General features: G+C 45.2%; 1 protein-coding gene across 5 annotated transcripts in view; it reads left to right on the top strand.

Moving 5' to 3' along the window:
• GRK3 (G protein-coupled receptor kinase 3) overlaps positions 1-18737 on the top strand; it is a 74811-nt gene that overhangs the window by 22477 nt on the left and 33597 nt on the right. For 4 of the 5 annotated variants that reach the window (XM_075769193.1, XM_075769194.1, XM_075769197.1 and 1 more), the window contains exons 3-4: positions 13366-13439; positions 17931-18032. In XM_075769193.1, coding sequence (XP_075625308.1) covers positions 13366-13439; positions 17931-18032 — 176 coding nt within the window. The remainder of the gene's footprint in view (positions 1-13365; positions 13440-17930; positions 18033-18737) is intronic. The other variant, XM_075769196.1, reaches the window with a different exon arrangement.

Genomic DNA, 18737 nt, shown 5'->3' with positions numbered 1-18737 from the left:
GTGAGGAATGATCTTTCTGGGGTGATTCATTTAGCTGTCTTTTATATCCTCTTAAATCAGCAGGCTCCACGTTGGAGGTCTTCCCAGCCGGGGCGAGCGTTTTGCCATCTGTATCGGTGCTGCTTCCTACACACACATGTCTGGTGAGGGGCTCTCGCGTCTTATCTGCTCCCTTTACTCTGCTCCAGCTAAGTATAGCTACTGTAGGTTCTGGTAGCTTTTTAGCTGAATTTCCAGAGCAGATGAGTTTGGTCTACTTTGTAGTTCCTTTTGCACAGCCAGCCTACAACTCTGGGGAGGAACTTTTCTGCCTCTGCAGCTAGAGGGAAAGGGGCTCCTCACCCTTCTGGCTGCTGTTTCCTCCAGCTTTGTCACTGATAACCTTCTGTTGTTGAAAAAAATCCAAACCAAACCCCAACAAACTAGGGTGAGAACAGCTAAAGAGGTTTTTTTTTTCAGGGCAGTGAATCATGTTTTCTGTTGCTTGTTTCTCTAGTTATGGACCCATCATATTTCATTATTTCAGAATTTTGATGCTAATCATTAGATGGATCTTGAGTTAAATCTGTTGAGAAAAACATTCTTGCTCTTCCTCTTTCTGTTGCCAGTGTGGTGGCACAGCGCGCTGCGCTCCCCGAGATACCTAAAAATAACAGGCTGGGAAAAGTACCTCCCTAGAGCATTATTTAAGCTATTGTTTAATTTAAGCATAAGATCTATGTGCCGTTGGCATTCTGAACTAATTAAATAGTCCTCTGAGGAAATAACATCGAAAGCAATAAAACTTGGTTGGGAGTAAAGAAAAGCACCTGAGTTTTTGGCTATTAAATGAGCAGGGGATGACAAAATTATTAAATCTTGCTTCTAGTCGCTTCTGGCCGCTCGTGATGACTCTGAAGCTGCACGCTTGCCTGCTGATGGAGGTCCTCCATCCTTCCCGGGGAGGACGATGGCGAGCAGGGGGGGGCTGCACAAAGACCTGTGCTAAAAGCCGAGTCTGTTCCTAGAGCCCAGGTCACCTATAGGGACATACATTAGCTACTGATGCAGGACTGGGGCGGTCGAAAGGGTCACAGCCCGGGACCTCTTTCTTAACCATATTCATGACACGCGTAGCACTGCGATAATTTTACTCTGTTCCGGTACGGTGATGTTGAGTAGCGTGCGGCCATATGATAATGAAAATAGTTACTTGCTTGGCAGGTTTTCTGTAGGAGCAAGAAGGCAGGTTGGTTGTTGAAGTGGTTTTATTCTGGGTTCCGTTTCTGACTTGGGGAATACAGCCTCCATACAGAAGTAGATGCCATCAGAATTAGGAAGTAACTATATGAACAAAAAAATTATATTTAAAATACTGTTTGAAGACCGATCTTCTTCTTTCTCGTGTTACTTCTTATTTTCAATTCACGTTTAGACTAAAACTCGGATTGTGGAGGATCTGCAGGAGGCCATCGTGAATCTGTTGAACACGTGCTTTCCTTGCACGGATCCTTGTGTGATCAGTTAAAAACAACACAAAAACCAAACCACAAGTAGATGTCGGAAACTGTGTGATTGTAAACTGAAACAGAAACTGTTAATGTAAGACATTTCACAGCGGAGCTGTTCCTTTGCAGCGATTCTCCATTTGTATCAGGCTGGGGTGTGGACACTGAAAAAGAGAAAACACGCACTCGGAGCCTTCTTACAAAACTCAGTCTGTTTTGCTGTGTGCAGGGTTTTTTTTTACCAAATTAGTGTTAGGTTTAAGATCTAGTTTTTATGTCATAATTTAAGTGTTACTGAAAGCTACCTTGCTTTCAACATACTTTTATTTTGTGGTAAAATAAACATGATACTTGCAGGAGTTACACTGAAGATCATTTAGAGGGATGTTGACGCAAACGTCCTGCTGTAGATTTTATGTGCGTTTTACCTGCAAGCAGTTCTAAGGAGGTGTCTGTCTTGTGTATCAGAGACAAATAGTATCCAAAGTCACTGTAAAAAAATGTATGTATTCATTTTGGATTATCTTCTGATCATAAATAATAGAGCATTTCTTTGTTGGGCTGCAGCCTGATGTGCTCCCATGCCTTTCTTTGTGGAGGGGTTGAAGATGCTCCATTGATTTCCCAGTGGACTCGCAGATTAAGTCTGAGCTTTAAAATAGGAAGAAGATATGTCTTATCGTCTGGAGCTTCAGATAATGTAGGCATGCTGATATATATTAGCATTTATATACAGTACAGTTCTTGGAAGATTTAAGTCATGGGGGAAAACAGTCTTAGCAGAGCAGTGTAATTTTACAGTTTCTGGGTTAGATTATCAAGAATTCCAGGCAGACTGGAAATTTTGCACTCCAGAAGTAGTATTGCAGGAGAGGAGATGAGCAAGAGAGATAGTGACTATAACATATATAGATAGAGATAACAAATGATAAATTATTTTAATGAAGTGTCACTTGGATGTTTCCCCATTTAGGTTTTCAGCAAACACGCACACCAGTGAACCCCAGGCGGGTCGTACGCAGCCTGCATGACTTTGTTGTGTACCTTTCACAGGTTGGCTTGGTTTTCCCCGAGAAGCGTGTATGTAAACTCATTCCTTTCAGGTTAGATGGGCCCTCGGTGATTCGTTCAGTCATCCCGCGGCTGCGCACCTGAGGCTTTGCAGCGGCGAGTCTCCAGCCTTCCCTTCCAGCTCCGTTTGCAGTGGCTTCGTCGCCGTGCAGGGGAGATGGCATCCCTCTGTGCGGGTACTGGCGAGGGATGGGCATTTCCAGCACGCTGCTGGTGCTGCGGCAAAGAGCTTTGAGCTAAAATGTTATAAACCCATCCTTAATGTTTTCTATCTGCTTGTACTCACCTGAGCTTTCTTAGCCCATTTCTGACGTCTCTACTTGTGCATAAACAGGGGTGGCGTGCAATCTTGATTTCCCCCTTCTTCCCCCAGCAATTTCTCAGTCAATCCGAAACAGTTGCACTCCCATGGAGTTCTTATCAATGTGTCTTGAAACAATTCACAGACCAATTAAGCCTCTGAACACCACTGTGAAATAGGTAAATATTAGTTTCCCGTGTCTGTAACGTGGCATAATAACAACTTTAATGAGATTTACCTGCATAGCTCTGTACTACTAATAAAGCAGATTCTCTGCTCCTGCCAGTGCTACTCATTCATCTCAGTGGGATAACTCATTAGTAACGGGAGAAGAGCTCAGAAACCAGGAGAAGAGTAAGTAGAATCTAAATTACTGAAGCTGTTAAGTCGTCTAACTTTCAGCAGTGCTTTTAAGAGATGGAGCAGTTAGAAAGTCGCAGAGCAGAGAAGCTGGAGGGCTCCGGCTACCAATTGTCTCATGAACGCATCTCTAGAGCAGAGAACAGGCATGCATATTTACTGCGAGCCTTTCAAAGGCTTTTATTGCTCTATACCAATATCTGCCCTGTAAGAGAGCGATGCATAATACGACTTGCAGACCCCCCGGGGAATTGGTCCAGAGCTGCGATGTTCTTGGTGCAGAGCGTGGCTGGGTGCGCTGTCAGGAGGTGAGTAATGTACACCATCAGACCTCCGAATCTTCAGCCTCCGTAGGGGAACGAGCAGTAACCTTATAGGGTAGTTACTTCTCGCTTTCCTGGCCTCTTTCCACTGACGGCGTTACGTCCAGCCAGCGCTTCTCTAATGTTCTGCTCTCTAACGTGTGCGTGTCTGCCGTGTTGGATAGGTAGGTTCAGAAATACGCAAAACAGTTTCTTAACGTTTCTGGATACTTCTGTCAATGATTTCTGTGATTACCAGGGGAAAGAGTGATGAGAAGCAGAGCCATCTGTTCCTGAACCTCCGGCTCCCAGCAGCTTGCTTCTCTCTTGGAGCGCACAGAGTTAACCAGAGGAAGGCTTTAAAATTCATGTAGGAGAATCATCTGTGCTCCGTCACTGTTGTTTTAGTGGTTTGCTCCTCTTTACCTAAGTGCTGTGTGTATTTACTAACTGAATACTACTGGTTTTGTGTTTTGATTTTAACCGCAGTACAACAATCCTCCGAGATGCTGTTGCAGAAGAGTTTGATCCTTTTCGGCGGTTCAGACACCGAACAGTGCTTGCTAAGGGGAACCCTGGCCTCGGGGACTTGAGGACACCCTTCTGTTGTGGAATTACCCCGTCTCTCCATTAAATGATCCTGTCACCCCCCTCTGCCCCCAGAAAAACCACGCACAGATCTAGGCCCTTTCTAAGAAGTAGAGCTACACCTCCCAGTGTACTTTGTGTGTTAAATAAGTCGTAACAGCGAACGGTTCGTGGCTTAGAGCACGTCAGAAGAAATGGTGTGGTTTTCAATAATAAAGGGATATTGGCTTGCATTATGTAAGTAATTTTAAGAAGTTAGGTAATGGAAAAATACTGATCAAGGAAATAGCAACTGTCACATCCTTCATAAGGAGTGAATATTCTTGTGACGTGGGGAGAGAGCTGCTACAACAAGTAACAAGCAACCATCATGACGTTTTTGAGCTGCTAATACTTGTTAGCTTGCTAATAGCTCCCTAGTAGCTGCTAATACCACTTGCAAAAGTGGTGGGAGTTTCTTCTATTTACAAGTGAAAAAAGAACAAGACCTCAAGTGCTGCTGTGTATTTCTTGATGAGCTTTAGTGAAGGAATTTAATCATGTTCTTGGCAATAACTGATTGAAATGAAATGCTTCAATTCTGTATTTAGTTGTCCTTTTAAAAATGAGAATATTTTTACATATCTTTGTTTAGTGATACTAGTCTTCAGTCTTTTAGAGTTATTTTTTTCTTCTGTACAACTCTTTTTTTTTTTTTCACCTTTGCTGCGTTGAATGCCTTTGATAATCCGCTTTCAGTGTATGTATAGATCTCCTTCAGCTGACTGGAGTTTTGCATGTTAAGGGAGACCAGAGTATGACAGATAGGTACTAAATGCACTTCAGATACAAGATTTCCCCATTCTTTTCGTATGGCTTTAAAAAATGATTTATTGTGCATTCCATATTCAGAGGTACATAGAATCATAGAATGGTTTGGCTTGGAAGGGACGTCAAAGGTCATCTATTTCACTAAGACCCATTTCATGAAGGTCTTCAGATGATATGTGGTGCGGTGTGTTGTTCTTTTTTTGAGGCCAGGGTCCAGTGGCAATTGCAGTGGGTGAAGCACAGACATCACTTTTTTTTTTTTTTAAATGTTTTATAGCTGCGTGTTAAAAATAGAGCCCGTTCTTCTTTTCCTTAGAAATCCTTTTATCATTTGCATTGGCGTGCCACCACTTGACACCTTAACAGCTGCCAGTCCTACCCTTGGAAAGCGCCGGACTCGGGCTGCTGTCGGAGGGGGTGGAAGGGTGTTCGCCGCGTGCTCTCCGTTTGCAACGCCGACCCTGTAACCCACCTCGAGTATTTTGCTCCCAGCTGCTCTTCTGGGCTCGAAGCAGGATAACAACCGAATGCTGTCAGTAAGTCAGTACGTTAGCTGCTTACGGTCCTCTACCTGTAAGCCTGCACTGAGGTTTGAATCCTGGAGTTCTCCACGGCCCTTCGGCTCCATTGCTGCTCCGCTCGAGTTTTAACAAGCGGTAGTGATTTCACTGGGTGAAAAGCTCATGGAAAATATGCCTGAAAAGAAGGATTTTCTTTGAAGACACTTGAAGCCTTTGAGCCAAAGTTTATTTTCGTATAATGATTTATAGACGTCATTAAACAAGCTACCTGGCAACTTGCAGACTAATTTGAGCTCAATTTGATTCTGTTCTAGGGAAATTGTTCTGCACTCCTCACCATTGTATGCAAGTCCTGCCTTGTAAAATATAATTCATTCTTTTACCCTCCTTTTTATGCACAAAGATATGTTTTAATTTGTTATGATGTATTGCTTTTAATGAAAAGTGAATGTACATTAGACTCTATTAGGAAAAACAGGTTAAGGACAAATAGCTCATAATTGGCAAGACAAGCGGTGAAATCTGTGGTGCCTTCTGGGCTGTGAGGCTTTTTGTGGCTCTGTACCTAGCCAAAGCCGTGACTCCTGCGCAGATGAGTTTTCCTGGTAGTAGCAAGTTCCTGAAGAAGGAAATCGGTGGTTCACCAGTTCTGGAGGTTTTAGGTGGTCTTAATTACCCTGCGCTATGGCAACTGAGTGCCTGTACCACACAGAACAAGATTTTGAACTTGACTGCATATTCTGTAAGGTTTGATTCACAATTTTTATATGGTTTAATAATAGACCTTTACCCCTAACTGTTTGCGTCTGAGACCCAGATCTGTTCTTGGTACTGATGCTGGGCTCGTTGCTTTACTTGAGACAAACAAAATAAAATGGGATAAACCCTGGGATGGCACACAGCGGGAGGATCGGTGATTTCCCAGTAGAAAAGCCAAGCGTGATCCTCCCTCTCTGGTCCTGGCTCCCTGCTGCAGAGAGGCTACAGACCGCGCTGAGAAAAACACAGCAGATCTGTCTCATTGGAGGGAACAAAGCCTTGCCATCGCAGGTGGTTAAAAACCCCAATAACTGGGTGTAAACGTGACCGTACGACACTTTGACTGCGGTGCGTTAGTTGAGTTTCGCTGTTCCTGCAGGTCCCTCGGCGTTCTGCACAAGAGGCTTTTCTGCTGTTACCCGAATTCAGCCAAATAAGAAAAATCAGGAGAGGTCTTGGAGGGGCTTAGGACAGAGACCTTGCAGGGCCCTACGTGCAGAAAGAGCCTCGTGTCGCAGGGCTGCAGAGCACCAGCACGTTCCCCAGCAGCCTGGTACGGGGAACCTCGTGCTGCAGCTTCCCCTGCCTGGCAGTCAGAGCCCTTAGCTGCGGTCCACGGGAAACGAGCCTGTGCTGATTCTGGTGCAGATGTCGCTACTTGTTTGTTTTTCATTATTCTGTATTTATACACAGCACGTTTAGTTAGGAATTGGAAGCAGCTTGATATTTTTGTTTTCTAATTTGCTATTTTGCCTACTAGAAAGAGTCTACATCAGCATTTTGGACCACATTCAGGTCTGCTGTAAATAGATGCAGCTTCCTTTCAATCAGTGACATTGTGAATACTTATATCGGGGCTAAATGTGTCTATTTTTAGCTCTGCTAGTCACTTCTGTTTGTTTTAATAACATTTTTATTTACTCCTGTTAAAAGGGTATTTGAATCAGATACTAATAAAATTCTAGTTAGATAAGTAGTTTTCTCTAAGGTTTGTTTTATTATGGAGTTCCTCATTAATTTTTTTATTATTATTGTTCTGTCCTCTCAGTTAATTGACAATTGAAGTCGAAGATATGGCGTTATGAGTGCGGAGGTGACCTTTAGACAGTGGGAGCAGGCAGGAGCAGGCAGGAGCAGGCAGGAGGCCAGCACTCACCCCGGTGCTCGGGCTGCCGTCCCGTCGGTGAGCGCCGGCAGAGCCGACCTGCTGATGGGGCAGAGCATCCTGCTTTAATAAGGATAATTATTGGGGCATAATCTGATGGCAGGGCAGGAAAATGAGAAGTAAGTGTAAAATGAGAAGGCAGCTTTCATCCCTACAAGTGGAGAGGGCAGCGTTTCTTTATTAAAGCTCTAAGAGAAGGGTTCTACGTTGCAGGTTTTATGTCTTTTTTTAAAAAAGCAGTGCCCGGTTCTGTTGGTCTCAGTAGTGCTGTGCAATCCCATGCTGGGAGGCTGTTTTGGGGGGCTTCAGGTGGAACCTCGCTTGTGCCAGCGTGGGTACAGCCCACGGGCATCGGTCTCGCCGCAGAGCCGAGGCGGCTGCTAGGATGCGGTGGGCTTGCGTCAAACCGGGGCGGCTGCAGAGGCCTGGATTCAGAAATTCCTCGAGAAGATGAAATTAGATGGCGTGTGTTAGATGGATAAAGGCATCAGCCCGGGATGGCCTGGGAGGAGCTGCGGGCTCGTGGGGGACGGGCACCTAGCCGTGGGTACCTGCTGGCCATTTGGGCGGAGGAGGGTGGCGTGGGCTGCACGGAAACCTCGCGTGGAAGTGAGAAGTGGTGCGGAAGGGTGCTCGGGGTAGTAAAATAGCATAAGCCGTAATCGGCTTGTAAAGACGGTGTCAGCGGGCAGGCCGGGTTGGTTGGAAGCGTGTGGGCTGGTCACCAGCTGCCTTTCTGGCCCGAAGAAGTGCTGAGTTCAGAAATAAACCCCAGACCTTAGTAATTCAGGGGTGGGGGGTTGAGAGTCAGGATTTCATGCAAAAGTTCTGAAATCATGTTAGAAAAACATGGTTTGCAATAAATACAGAAGTAAAAAGCATGTTCTTTGTAGAAAGAGATGGGTTAACTTGATTCCCTCACCTTGTCCCCTCCCAGCTTGTGAAACAGCCCTTGTCTGGTGGGGGACGAGCTCTGGGAAGGGCCCGGTCGCTCCAGCAATTAATGGCATTTGGCAAAATTAGCCGTATAGGATTGTCCATAAAAAGATAACGGGAAAAAAAATCATTGTCCGGAGACAGGGAAAGGAGAAGCTTGGAGCTGGTGCTGTCTCGCACTTGCGTGAATGTATTATTGATACCATCCGTCGCTTCGGTCTTACCAGAAAAAGCTTTTAAAAAATATTTTTTTTTTCCCTTAACAACTAGTGATGTGGTTGTTGCAGAAATTATATAGTGTAGAAGAAGAAATCTTTAAAGCAAAAGCTGTCAGCATCTTTATTTCATAAATAATTGCTGGTTCCTTTTATCTGTTACCTAACGCTATCATTTTTTTAATTCCTGCTTTCTGTTCTTGGTCTTATTTTTCCGTGTGTAGTTAACTGTGCTTATTGTGCTTTTCGTCAGTTCTTGAACTTCTTAAAACTACTGTCACTTATTCAGTGCTGCGTCTGTCAGTTAGTTTTGCTATTATCTGAGAGCTACAGTTTCTGGCTAATAATTTTTCACTCAATCTAAGAACGTCAGTAAAAGAAGAGATTTCCTTTATGCTGCAGTGGAAGTGCAGAATCCGTTGATATAATGGGAGGCCGGAACAGAAACGCTTCCAGTATGGAGAACATGAAGCTCTAATTGGATTTGTTTGAATTCAGGACAGTGGGAAGATTTCGAGTGTGCTGGTACCTGGGGACGTGGACGGCACGGTCAGACAAGCTGAAATGGCGAGAGGAGGGAGGAGGAGGATGTCTGCGTTTGCAGTCGTGCTGCAAAAGAGCTAATGGCTTAAGGCCAGTCACTCAGAAAAAGATAAAAAGCAAAGAATAGGCCTTCTTCAGAGAAGAATTTACCCACAAAATCTTTAGAATTTTTCTTAATGCTTGGGAGTTTCAGATCCTTCCGGGCAGTACTCTCGACTGGGCAGTGGAGATTCTGATTTCCTCATTGGATCTTCAGAGAAGTAATTACAAGTCGCTAAAAGCCGTTCTCATTGCTTTGCAATCTGTTTTTGTTCCTTGGCTTTCCCGACGATTTTTTTTCCTTAACATCTCTGTCCTCCGGGCTCTACAGGAGTCTCTTAGAGTCCCCAGATCTTTCTTCATTCCTTGTCCCTCACCGTCAGCCTCTGACCGATCATCCCTGGAAACGGAGTTTTCCTGCAGACCTCCCGTCTTCCTGGCACCGCGGCAGGGATGTGCCCCGTGGGACGCAGCCGAGGTGGAACCTGCGCAGGCGAGCAGCTCTTCCTCCCAGGCAGGGCGAGGAGGGATGCGCTTCGCTGCCCGCCGTTTGCTGTCTGACATCGCTGTCGTTTTGACAGAGAAAATGCCTGACTCGACACTTCCCCCCCCCTGTTATCATGGGGCAAGGGGAAAAAAATCTCATTAATCATGAGATTCCCAATTAATTAGAAAGAACTCCATCACTCGGCTCATCCTTCCCCAGGTACAACCTGCTGAAGAGGAAGGTAGTGCTGGACACCCGCAATTTTTTCTCTGATGTCCGTATTGCTAATGATTTTAAGAGCAGCACTCAGGGCTGCCTAATGTGAGCCAAGCATTTGGACGTTCTTAAAAACTCCGATAGACTCTGATTCTCGTCAGTCACACATAACACGTCGGGGGGCAGGCTGTTTCCCCAGCGTGGGAGAGGACTGCCGCAGCGCCCGTGGTGCCCGGAGCCCTTTGCCGGAGGCGGCTGGTGCAGCTCCCGTGCCGGACGAGCCGTTGCCTTGGGCGGCAGCGACGTGGAATTCTGCAGCGGGTCGTCGGGTTTCAGTTCTAGAGCGTTTTTCCAGTGCCAAAACCACCAGACGGTATTTCGGTGACTGGTTGATGTCACACACTGGTTGGAGACGTGTTCCCAGAGGTATTGAGAATGCACAGGTCCGTGCCCACAGGCGCGTGGAGAGCTGGCGGGTGGAACGGCCCGGTGGGTATCCGCAGAGCAGTGCGCGTGGCTGGCTGTCCCAGCCGTTGCTTGGAAGGTTTATGGTACATAATCCTTCTTAGGGTTTGCTTAGAGCATATCTTTTACAAAATAATACTGGAAACCAAGGGAGGTTGGTCTGTGTGAAATCCCGTTTTTTTGATGACCGTATAAGCTGCATGACTGTATAAGATGACTATATAATGCCGCATGTATGCGGTATGACTTAATACATGTACATAAGTGCTCCCAGTCCATAGGTTCTTCAAAGGAAACTCGAAATACCTATTTTTATTTTGACTTAACCAGTCTCAAACAGGGAATGTGGGGTTTTTTTTTGTCCTGAAAAGATGGTGGCGAATAGTTGGTCAAAGCTGATGCTCTAATTTACGTGTTAAATGCTCCCCAGGTGTTAGAATAACATTCTCCTTGGGTGCTACTGACCCCTTCAAGTGCAGCGTGGGGTTTTTTTCCCGTCCTGCAACTTGTAAAAATTACAAGAAAAAAAAATTGATCTTAACCATTTTTCTGGCTACGAGAGAATTTCTGTGTGACCTCCTGCCGGCGAGGAGCAGACCAGCCCCATCCCGGTGCCCACCCGCCGGGGCCGAGGGGACGCCCCGTCTCCCACCGTCCCCCCCACCCTGCTGCTCTCGGGGTGCTGCGGAGCTGGAAGAACCACCCTGCGGTTTTGGTACAAGAGGCTTGCAGGTATCTGACTGGTGTCTGGTACAACGTCGGTAACTTCATGGAGAAGCGGTGGTTCGTGCTCTAATGTATTTTACTGCAGTGTTTTTTAATAATTATTTTTTTTGATTGTACACTTAAAAATGTTGCTGTAATAATTCTGCTCATCTTCACTGGAACCTGACTAACAGCACTTTCTCAGTATTGATTCATATGGCTATGAATTATTACGACGTATTAATCATCTGTAAAAGTTTTTGAACTTCTTGTTTTGGATGTCTCTGGGTTTTTGCATAGCAGGGCAGTTTGGAGCAGGGCCTTGGCGAGACGCGGGCTGTATAACGCGGGCAGCATAAGCCTGCTATTGTTCCTTGTTCTCTGGCCTTGTGAACCTTTTCTTTCTCTGTGATAATTACATTTAAAAGTTTGGAAAATATTAAACAGGGCTAAAATGTTTGGCATGGCATTGTTGAAAATCTGTGTTGGTATATTTTTACACTCCTCCTACAGTTGTCTTTGTGGGGTGAGGTGTTTTTTTTTGTTGTTGTTGTTTGTGGGTTTTTTGGTAAAGAGCCAGTAGCTGGGACCACGCCAGGGATTTTTCTTTCACTGCATTCATCGCTGTTTGTGCCACTCTTTAGTCTCTTAATTACACGACTGTAATCTTCTTTGGTTCATTGTCCAAACAAAAGTTCAGTGAATTCAGCATTATTTTGCTCAGTGCTGCTGCTGTTTCGATCATGTGTAAAATAAGAGTTAATGAATTAGGTTCAGTTCCATAAGTGACAGGTTTTGTTCTCCAAACCGGGTCCGTGCAGCGTTGGCCGCCCGGGCAGGGGATGCAGGGGAGCGGGCGCTCTCCGGAGCTGCGGTTCCTGGGTCCCTGGAGAGGAGCGACGTCGGGTGGGTTTGGCAGCATGGGACAGGCCGTGCCCGCGCGGAGAGGGGACGCGTGTCCCCCGTGGTCCAGGGCTGCCTGGGACCTCCATCCTCCGTGTGAGGGACCGGCATCCCTGGGCTGCTCCGGTGGTCCGCAGTCTCCTCCGCAGGAAGGGAAGACAACTTAGTAGGAATGTTTCCAGTAAAATAGGAACTAAGACTAGCCCTTAGACAAAAGAGAAAGAAAAAAAAAAAAAAGCGCTCTAATTGCAAATTGCTTTTAAGGAATTGAAAACTTAGGGTTGGTCGGTCGGTTTGTTTTCCAAAAAGCACATTTGTTTGTAAAATATTTCAAGAATGATTCTTTTTGTGGAGAATAATTAGAAAGTTTGGAGAATCTCATGAGAGAATTTCTTAATTAGATTTCTGTCCTTGTTTAGAGAACAAAACCCAGTTTGTGTAATCTTCCAAATATCATCCTAATCAGCTAAATGAGTCAAGCGAAATATAGGAGTTGTCTGGTCATAATCCCTTTTCTGGTATTCTGATTGTGACCAAATAAATCCAGGGAACCCAGGAAAACCAGCTCTTCCAACAGGAAATTTAACTTGAGATCCAGATGCGGCTGGAGGGGCTACCAGGAAGCTAATAAATGCTTTTGTTGTACATAAATTAAAGCTTTTGTGTGCCTGATTAGCATTGCTTTGTCCGCTGAGATTGCTTTTGCTTCCGAGTAGTTGGTGGGTTTTTTTCTTATTTAGGTCTTTGGTAAAATGAGGTGACAGTGAGTTGACAGGACATGATGTTCCTAACTGGCAGTTAAACGCTCTCCTGTATATACTACAAGGAAATTACTGTGTAGCACATGAAGTGGGTTTTGCATTTTTTGTAAAGATACTATACTTTGGAAAACAGGAGATGTCGTAGGTGGTTGTATTATTTCTTAGTTGAGCATTCAGTGATGTGCAACTTTTTTTGGTAATACAGTTTTGCTCTAAGTTCAAATTACAATATTTGAATTAGAAAAATAGGTCTCTGTGGTGTTTGTGTGTGTATATATATATAAAAAGTTGAAAAGGGGCTTGTTGGGAGAGGAGCCAAGCGGGATCAGTAAAATGTAGGTAAATCTGTTTCAGAAAACCAAAACATGGCAATAGTAGCTGGTTTTTACTCTGCAAAAAGGAACATCGTCTCATCCGTGAAGAGGAATGGGATGTTTCGGTACATTATGTAAACATCTCATAAAATTCTCATCAGGTAGAATTTGGAATGTGCTTAATACACCTGTGGGAGGTGGGTGAGGTTTATGATCCTTTCTCCGTTCGGAATGCTGTAGAGCTGCCTGCGAATCGGTATTGCTGAGCCTTGCCAGTTGGGGATGCTTCCACAGGAACGTGCGGTCCAGGATGTTACCCGGGTGCTTCTGTTTCCCTCCGTACAAGTTGTCATAGTAATGATACTTTTTTTTTCTGAAAAAAAACCCCCATTTATTTTTTTACTCTTTTCTTTCCAGGATTTTTGCTTTTTAAAGACTATTGCATGAATGAGATTGATGAAGCCGTCCCTCAACTGAAGTTTTATGAAGAGGTAAGCGGCCGCTGCCGGAGCTTGGGGCCGTGGGGGAGCGGGGCTGCGGAAGGCTGTCCCTCCGGTCCTCGGGAAGGGGAGGCGGGCAAGGCTGCCTCTTGTTCTGAGTCATTGCCGCTTCGTGCTGGAACGGTTGATTCATAAGAGACAATATCTGAGATAGTAACGATTGCATCTCAAAGGGACGGAACTACCGTTTTAAACAAATTCAAGAGACTGAAAAATAGCGGTGTAGCTAGTTAATTAAGTTGGTAATCTGGTACGGTACTCTCACAGCGTATTTTATGGGAGTAGCGTAGATGATTTTTTTTGCCCTCTTACTGGGCAAATACTTAAGATTTAGAAAATGGAACATTGGCAGGAAAAATCTACTTAGCTCAGCTTCTAACAGTGCTTTTATTTGCATACACTGAAACTGTGTCTTTTTTTATTAAACATAACCTAACAAAGCATTTTAAAAGCTACTGTTACAGGTTTTGTCCTGCAGGAGTTAGGTATGGTTAGTTTTAAGGCATGATATGTTGAAAACAAAAAAATGGAAGGAAGTTACCTGAGCAGCCACCTAACCAAATCTTCATTCAATGCATTCATGTGGCAAAAGGTAACTTGGAAAATACCAAGAGAATGGTGGAAAGGGGAAGAATACTATTAGAGATTGAAATGTCTTTAGGTTTATTCATGTTTTCTATCATAAGGTACGCTCTTTGACTATGGTTCGCTTGAAATTTTCATAAGAAATGAGGTGAAATTAGGTTCATCCCAGTCTCTACTTGTTCAATATCTCCGATACTGTAAGGTAAGCCAGGTATCTTCTTGAGAAATGGGATTAGCTTTTGATCTTCGCTCGTGAAGATGATGGTAAATCATAGTTCTGCTACAAAACAGAGATGAAGTTAAAGTTTAAGTAACATTTGCCAGCTCTCAGTGGAATTGCAGCAGTGGGTTCAACCCTCCTTTCAGAAAGACCTGAAAGCAAACCCAGTGCTTTTTAGGATGACCGCTGATGTGGGACACGGATTCATATCTATTGCACATAGTGAAGATTTTCCTTAAAGGCAGAAAGCCTAAAATAAGCAAATTTAACTTATACTGTCCCGAGAAGCAAAAGCAGAAAATGGCGCGTGGTTCCCCGCCGCAGTTTGGTGGTTTGTCCCTGGCAGGGCTGGTGGCTGCTGCTGTGGGAATCACGGGCCAGGCGCCGCCTTGGCCCCGCGTCATCCGTCTCTGGTCCCCAGCGGCCCTCGCCTGGCTCCCCGAAGCTTTCCCCGTGCCCTGCGTGCTCCAGCGAGATGCCCAAACACCGCGCCGTCAGCGCCGGGCACCTCTGGCTCTGCAGCACCCACCTCGACAGAACGAGGGGTGCCCGGTTGTCTCTAGCTCATCTCGAGTAGCTGCCTGGGCTTGTAGAAAAGGAGGTGCAGCTGAAGTTACCGGCGTTTGGGTCGCACCCTCAAATGCTTTGTGCCTTTCTCTAAGGTCCTTTTCCCTGCAGAAGAGACAGCAGAGCACAGCTGTCCGTGGCATTGCGAGGGACACGAGGACAGCTGGGGCTCTGGAGATTTCTTGGGAGCCGCTGTGGCAGGGATGCAGAAAAGCCCTGTCAGGTGCTCAGATGGGTAAGGGGATCCTCCCAAGAGCGATACGAGAGGTGGCTTTGGATGGAGGAGGTCGGTTGTACTCCATTGTCATGGGATAATCAATGAAAAAACTAACAGAAATGGTGCCCGAGGCAGGCGTGCGTCCGGAAGGAGCACGGGGCGGCTCGGGAAGCCCGATGAGCCTCGTCGCTCCATTCATTCCTCGTTATATTTGTGGCACTCTAAATATAAAACTGTGGTTAATCCTATCCTAGGTGCTCCTTTCAGCTACAGCACGCACACGTGCTTTTGAGCGGCAGCCTGCAGTGCTCAGTGTTAATTAGAAGTGCTGCCTGAGATAACCTTTTGTCTGGATTACTCTTAAGCTGATGATTTAAAATTTTTCTTGCTAGTGGGCTAACAGTGCAAAATAAGCTAAGCTGGTTATCAGTTTGGAGATAAAGCCTTAGCAATATACGGTTTCCCCCACTCAAATGAGATACTCGCTGTCAATAGAGAGGAATCTTTTTCTATTGTTTTCATCTTTTTATATACTGAAGATATCACTGTCACAAGTAATCAAAAAGTCACGTTGTAGCAGATTGTTTAGCAAGATATTTTTAGCTGCCTCTTTATCTCTGAAACAATTTGAAATTGTATTTTTAGGTTATTAGCAAAGTGCTGCCTAAAAAGAATTTAAATGCTTTGTCATGTACTTTTAGAAAAATCCCATTAAAGATATTTAAAGAGAGGTTCATTGCGTTTTTCTTCTGTGACATACCGGATTCAGAAGCTTTTTTTTCATATATTTGATTTACTTACTGCATTTATTACATGTAGAATAATTTGAGTACATTGCTACATTAAAAATCGCTTGATGTAGAAGGGCTCCGTACTCCAGGGATTTCACATTACTGCAGCTTAAGTCACGATCGAGCGTTTAAGTGGGTGAGTGATTCATCCAGATCAGTTTCAAAAAAGAAAAAAAAGAAAAAAAAAAAGAACTTATCAGTGCTTGAAAACTAATGCATTCTAGTGTCAATTTTTGAAACGAGACTTTGTTAGACACTTTTCTCGAGGTGAGCTGAAGTTTGCCAGGGATGCGTTGGAACAGACGGTGACACGGTACGTTATCTCTGGGTCAGGAGCAGCACCGAGGGAGCCGCTGCTCGCGGAGACGGGCTGTTCGTACATGGTGACGCTCAGCTCTGCCTGTCGGCATGGTACAGTAATGTTCTATTTAATAAACCTGTAAAATTAGCTTGTGAGTATGTCAGGCATGCGTGTTAAACGTGATCCCAGCCTGCAGGAGGGCGTTCTCCTGGCGCAGGGGGAGCGGGCTGAGCCTCTGGGAACAGATCACCGGCGGGGACTTTTGTCACCCGCTGTCCTCTTCTCCAGAGCTGTGCAAAACAAAGGGACTTTGGTTAAAGAGCCCACGGTAAAGGCAGGCGGGAGAGACCCTGACCTGGAGCCGGCGTGGCCGGGCTGTTGCAAGAGAACCCTCTGCTTTGGGTGCCGAGTTAGGTGGTTTGGAAAATAAATATTGAGGGGCAGGAGGTTGCATTCAGGTAAGACAGTATGATAGGCATCAGGCTTTCTCCTGTACTTCTAATCATTTTGTGGCATTGCATTAATTAAAAAATGTTTCTTTGGCAAAGATGTTTTGAATCATTTTAATTATAAATTGGTACCGAGGGGGAAGTAGTCACAGATGGCAAATCGTGGTGGAGCGGTTGCCTTATCATAGTCAGCAAACAAGAGGGCTACAGCTAGAAAAATACCGAGTTTAATTACGGTGTTCCACCTTCAAAGATAGATTGGTCTGGGTTTGTCACGAGGAGACCTGCTCGAGCTGTCAGGTACAGCTCATCCTGTAAAAGGAGCAGCCTCTGAATGAAGAAAAAAGAAAAAAATACATTGTGAGATGGAGGCAAAACACATGTTTTTAAAATCTTTACTTTTAACAGTCCTCAGCAATGGGCTTTCTGTTAACCCTGGTGCTGCTTTCGCTATTAAAGCGTGGCTGGCAGGAACAGCGGAGCACTGCTTTTTGTCCCTGGAAGTATGTGTTGCCCGGCCAGGATGTTCTCCCTGCCTGAGGAGGAGATGTGCTGGTACATCATTTGTGAGGGCTTATTCTGTAGGCTGAAAGTACACACAGCTCTGATATGGCCTGTTCCTTCCCAAACGGGCGCTGAACGAAGTCCAGCTGGGTCTCATTCTGCTTTGGTTTTCCTGAGTCGGCGTGGGGATCCAGAGCAGGTCTGCACACGGGCGATCATTTGGGATCACAGGCTGGGGCTGGGAACGTCCAGCGAGGCAGAGCTAAGACTTGTCCCTAAAGATCTTAGAATCACAGAACCGTTCTGGTTGGAAAAGACCTTTGAGATCATCGAGTCCAACCATTAACCCAGCGCTGCCAAGTCCACCACTAAACCATGGCCCTAAGCACCACGTCTGCGTGTGTTTTAAATACCTCTGGGGATGGGGGCTCCCCCGCTTCCCTGGGCAGCCTGGTCCAGTGCTGGGCGCGCTTCCTCGTCTCGCTGCCCTGGCACGGGCCAGTCCTCTCACGCGCTTGGGCTTCTGCCTTCCCCTGCACCGGTTCCTGCTCTGGGCAATGGAAAGACGGAGGAAAACGCGCTGCTCCGGCTCGGTCCTTTTCGAATTTTAGAAAACAAAGCTTTGCAGCAATTTCAAGTAAATCGGTTTCCTTGCAGAAAAGTTCTAAGATAGGAAGGAAATCTAAGGCCAGCTGTAACTATGGTATTGCAGGTGGTTTTTCTTTAAGTCTTAATTAAGAAAAGCATAAAGTAAAATAAAACTTCAGTGAAAGTCCCGTTTTTACCAAATGAGTGGCAGATCATTAGAAATGTGCTCATCTAATGGGTCCTTCTCTCTTGTATCGCAGATAAAAGAATACGAGAAACTGGATTCTGAGGATGAGCGTCTGACCAGAAGTCGGCAGATTTATGACACGTACATAATGAAGGAGCTCCTGTCCTGTTCACATGTGTGTACCATCCAAATTTCACACGCTCTTCACCTTACTTGAGTAGCTTGACAGCAGTGATAATTCCAAATAACTGCTCTTTCATTCAGAGAACAGTTAAGACTATTGCTGAAGGAGTTGTTACTACAAATACTTGTAATGCTGTGCATTTCCGTTTGATATCTGTGGGACTGGGTTTGGCTGAATTCAGCTTTGCTTTTTTTTTTTTTCTTGCTTTTTTTTCTTTTTTCCTTTTTTCCCCCAGTAATGAGGTGTAAAGATGTGTGGCGTGTGCCAGTTTTTCTTAAACTTGGTGGCACGCAAAGGAAATATTTGGAGATTTATCTGGTTTATATTTCTTTAAACTAAATCTCTATTTTAAAATATGATAAAATGGGTGCAGACTGTGTGTATATAAACGTGCACACACATACATACATTAACCAACCCTCCCCAACCCAGCAACAACCCTGCTCCCCAAAAACTCTCTAAAGAAGCGCGAGCTGCCGGGGGCTCTGCGGGACAGTTTGGGTGTGGAACTTGGGTGTCTCTGAAAGCTCGGGGTAAAGTTTGAGATTTTGTTTAAAGCTGGTCACGCAAAGGTTGTTGGGTGGTTTTTGGTTTGGTCATAAAACAGTCTTTCATACAGTACGAGAGACAATACAGTCTTTGGCTGCACTATGTAAATTAAAGGCCTGGGGCCGCGTTGTGACAGTTGCAGCTTTG

Source organism: Balearica regulorum, chromosome 17 (genome assembly GCF_011004875.1).
Source record: "Balearica regulorum gibbericeps isolate bBalReg1 chromosome 17, bBalReg1.pri, whole genome shotgun sequence".
NCBI classification, from domain to species: domain Eukaryota; kingdom Metazoa; phylum Chordata; class Aves; order Gruiformes; family Gruidae; genus Balearica; species Balearica regulorum.
This window is presented reverse-complemented; position numbering and strand designations above follow the sequence as displayed.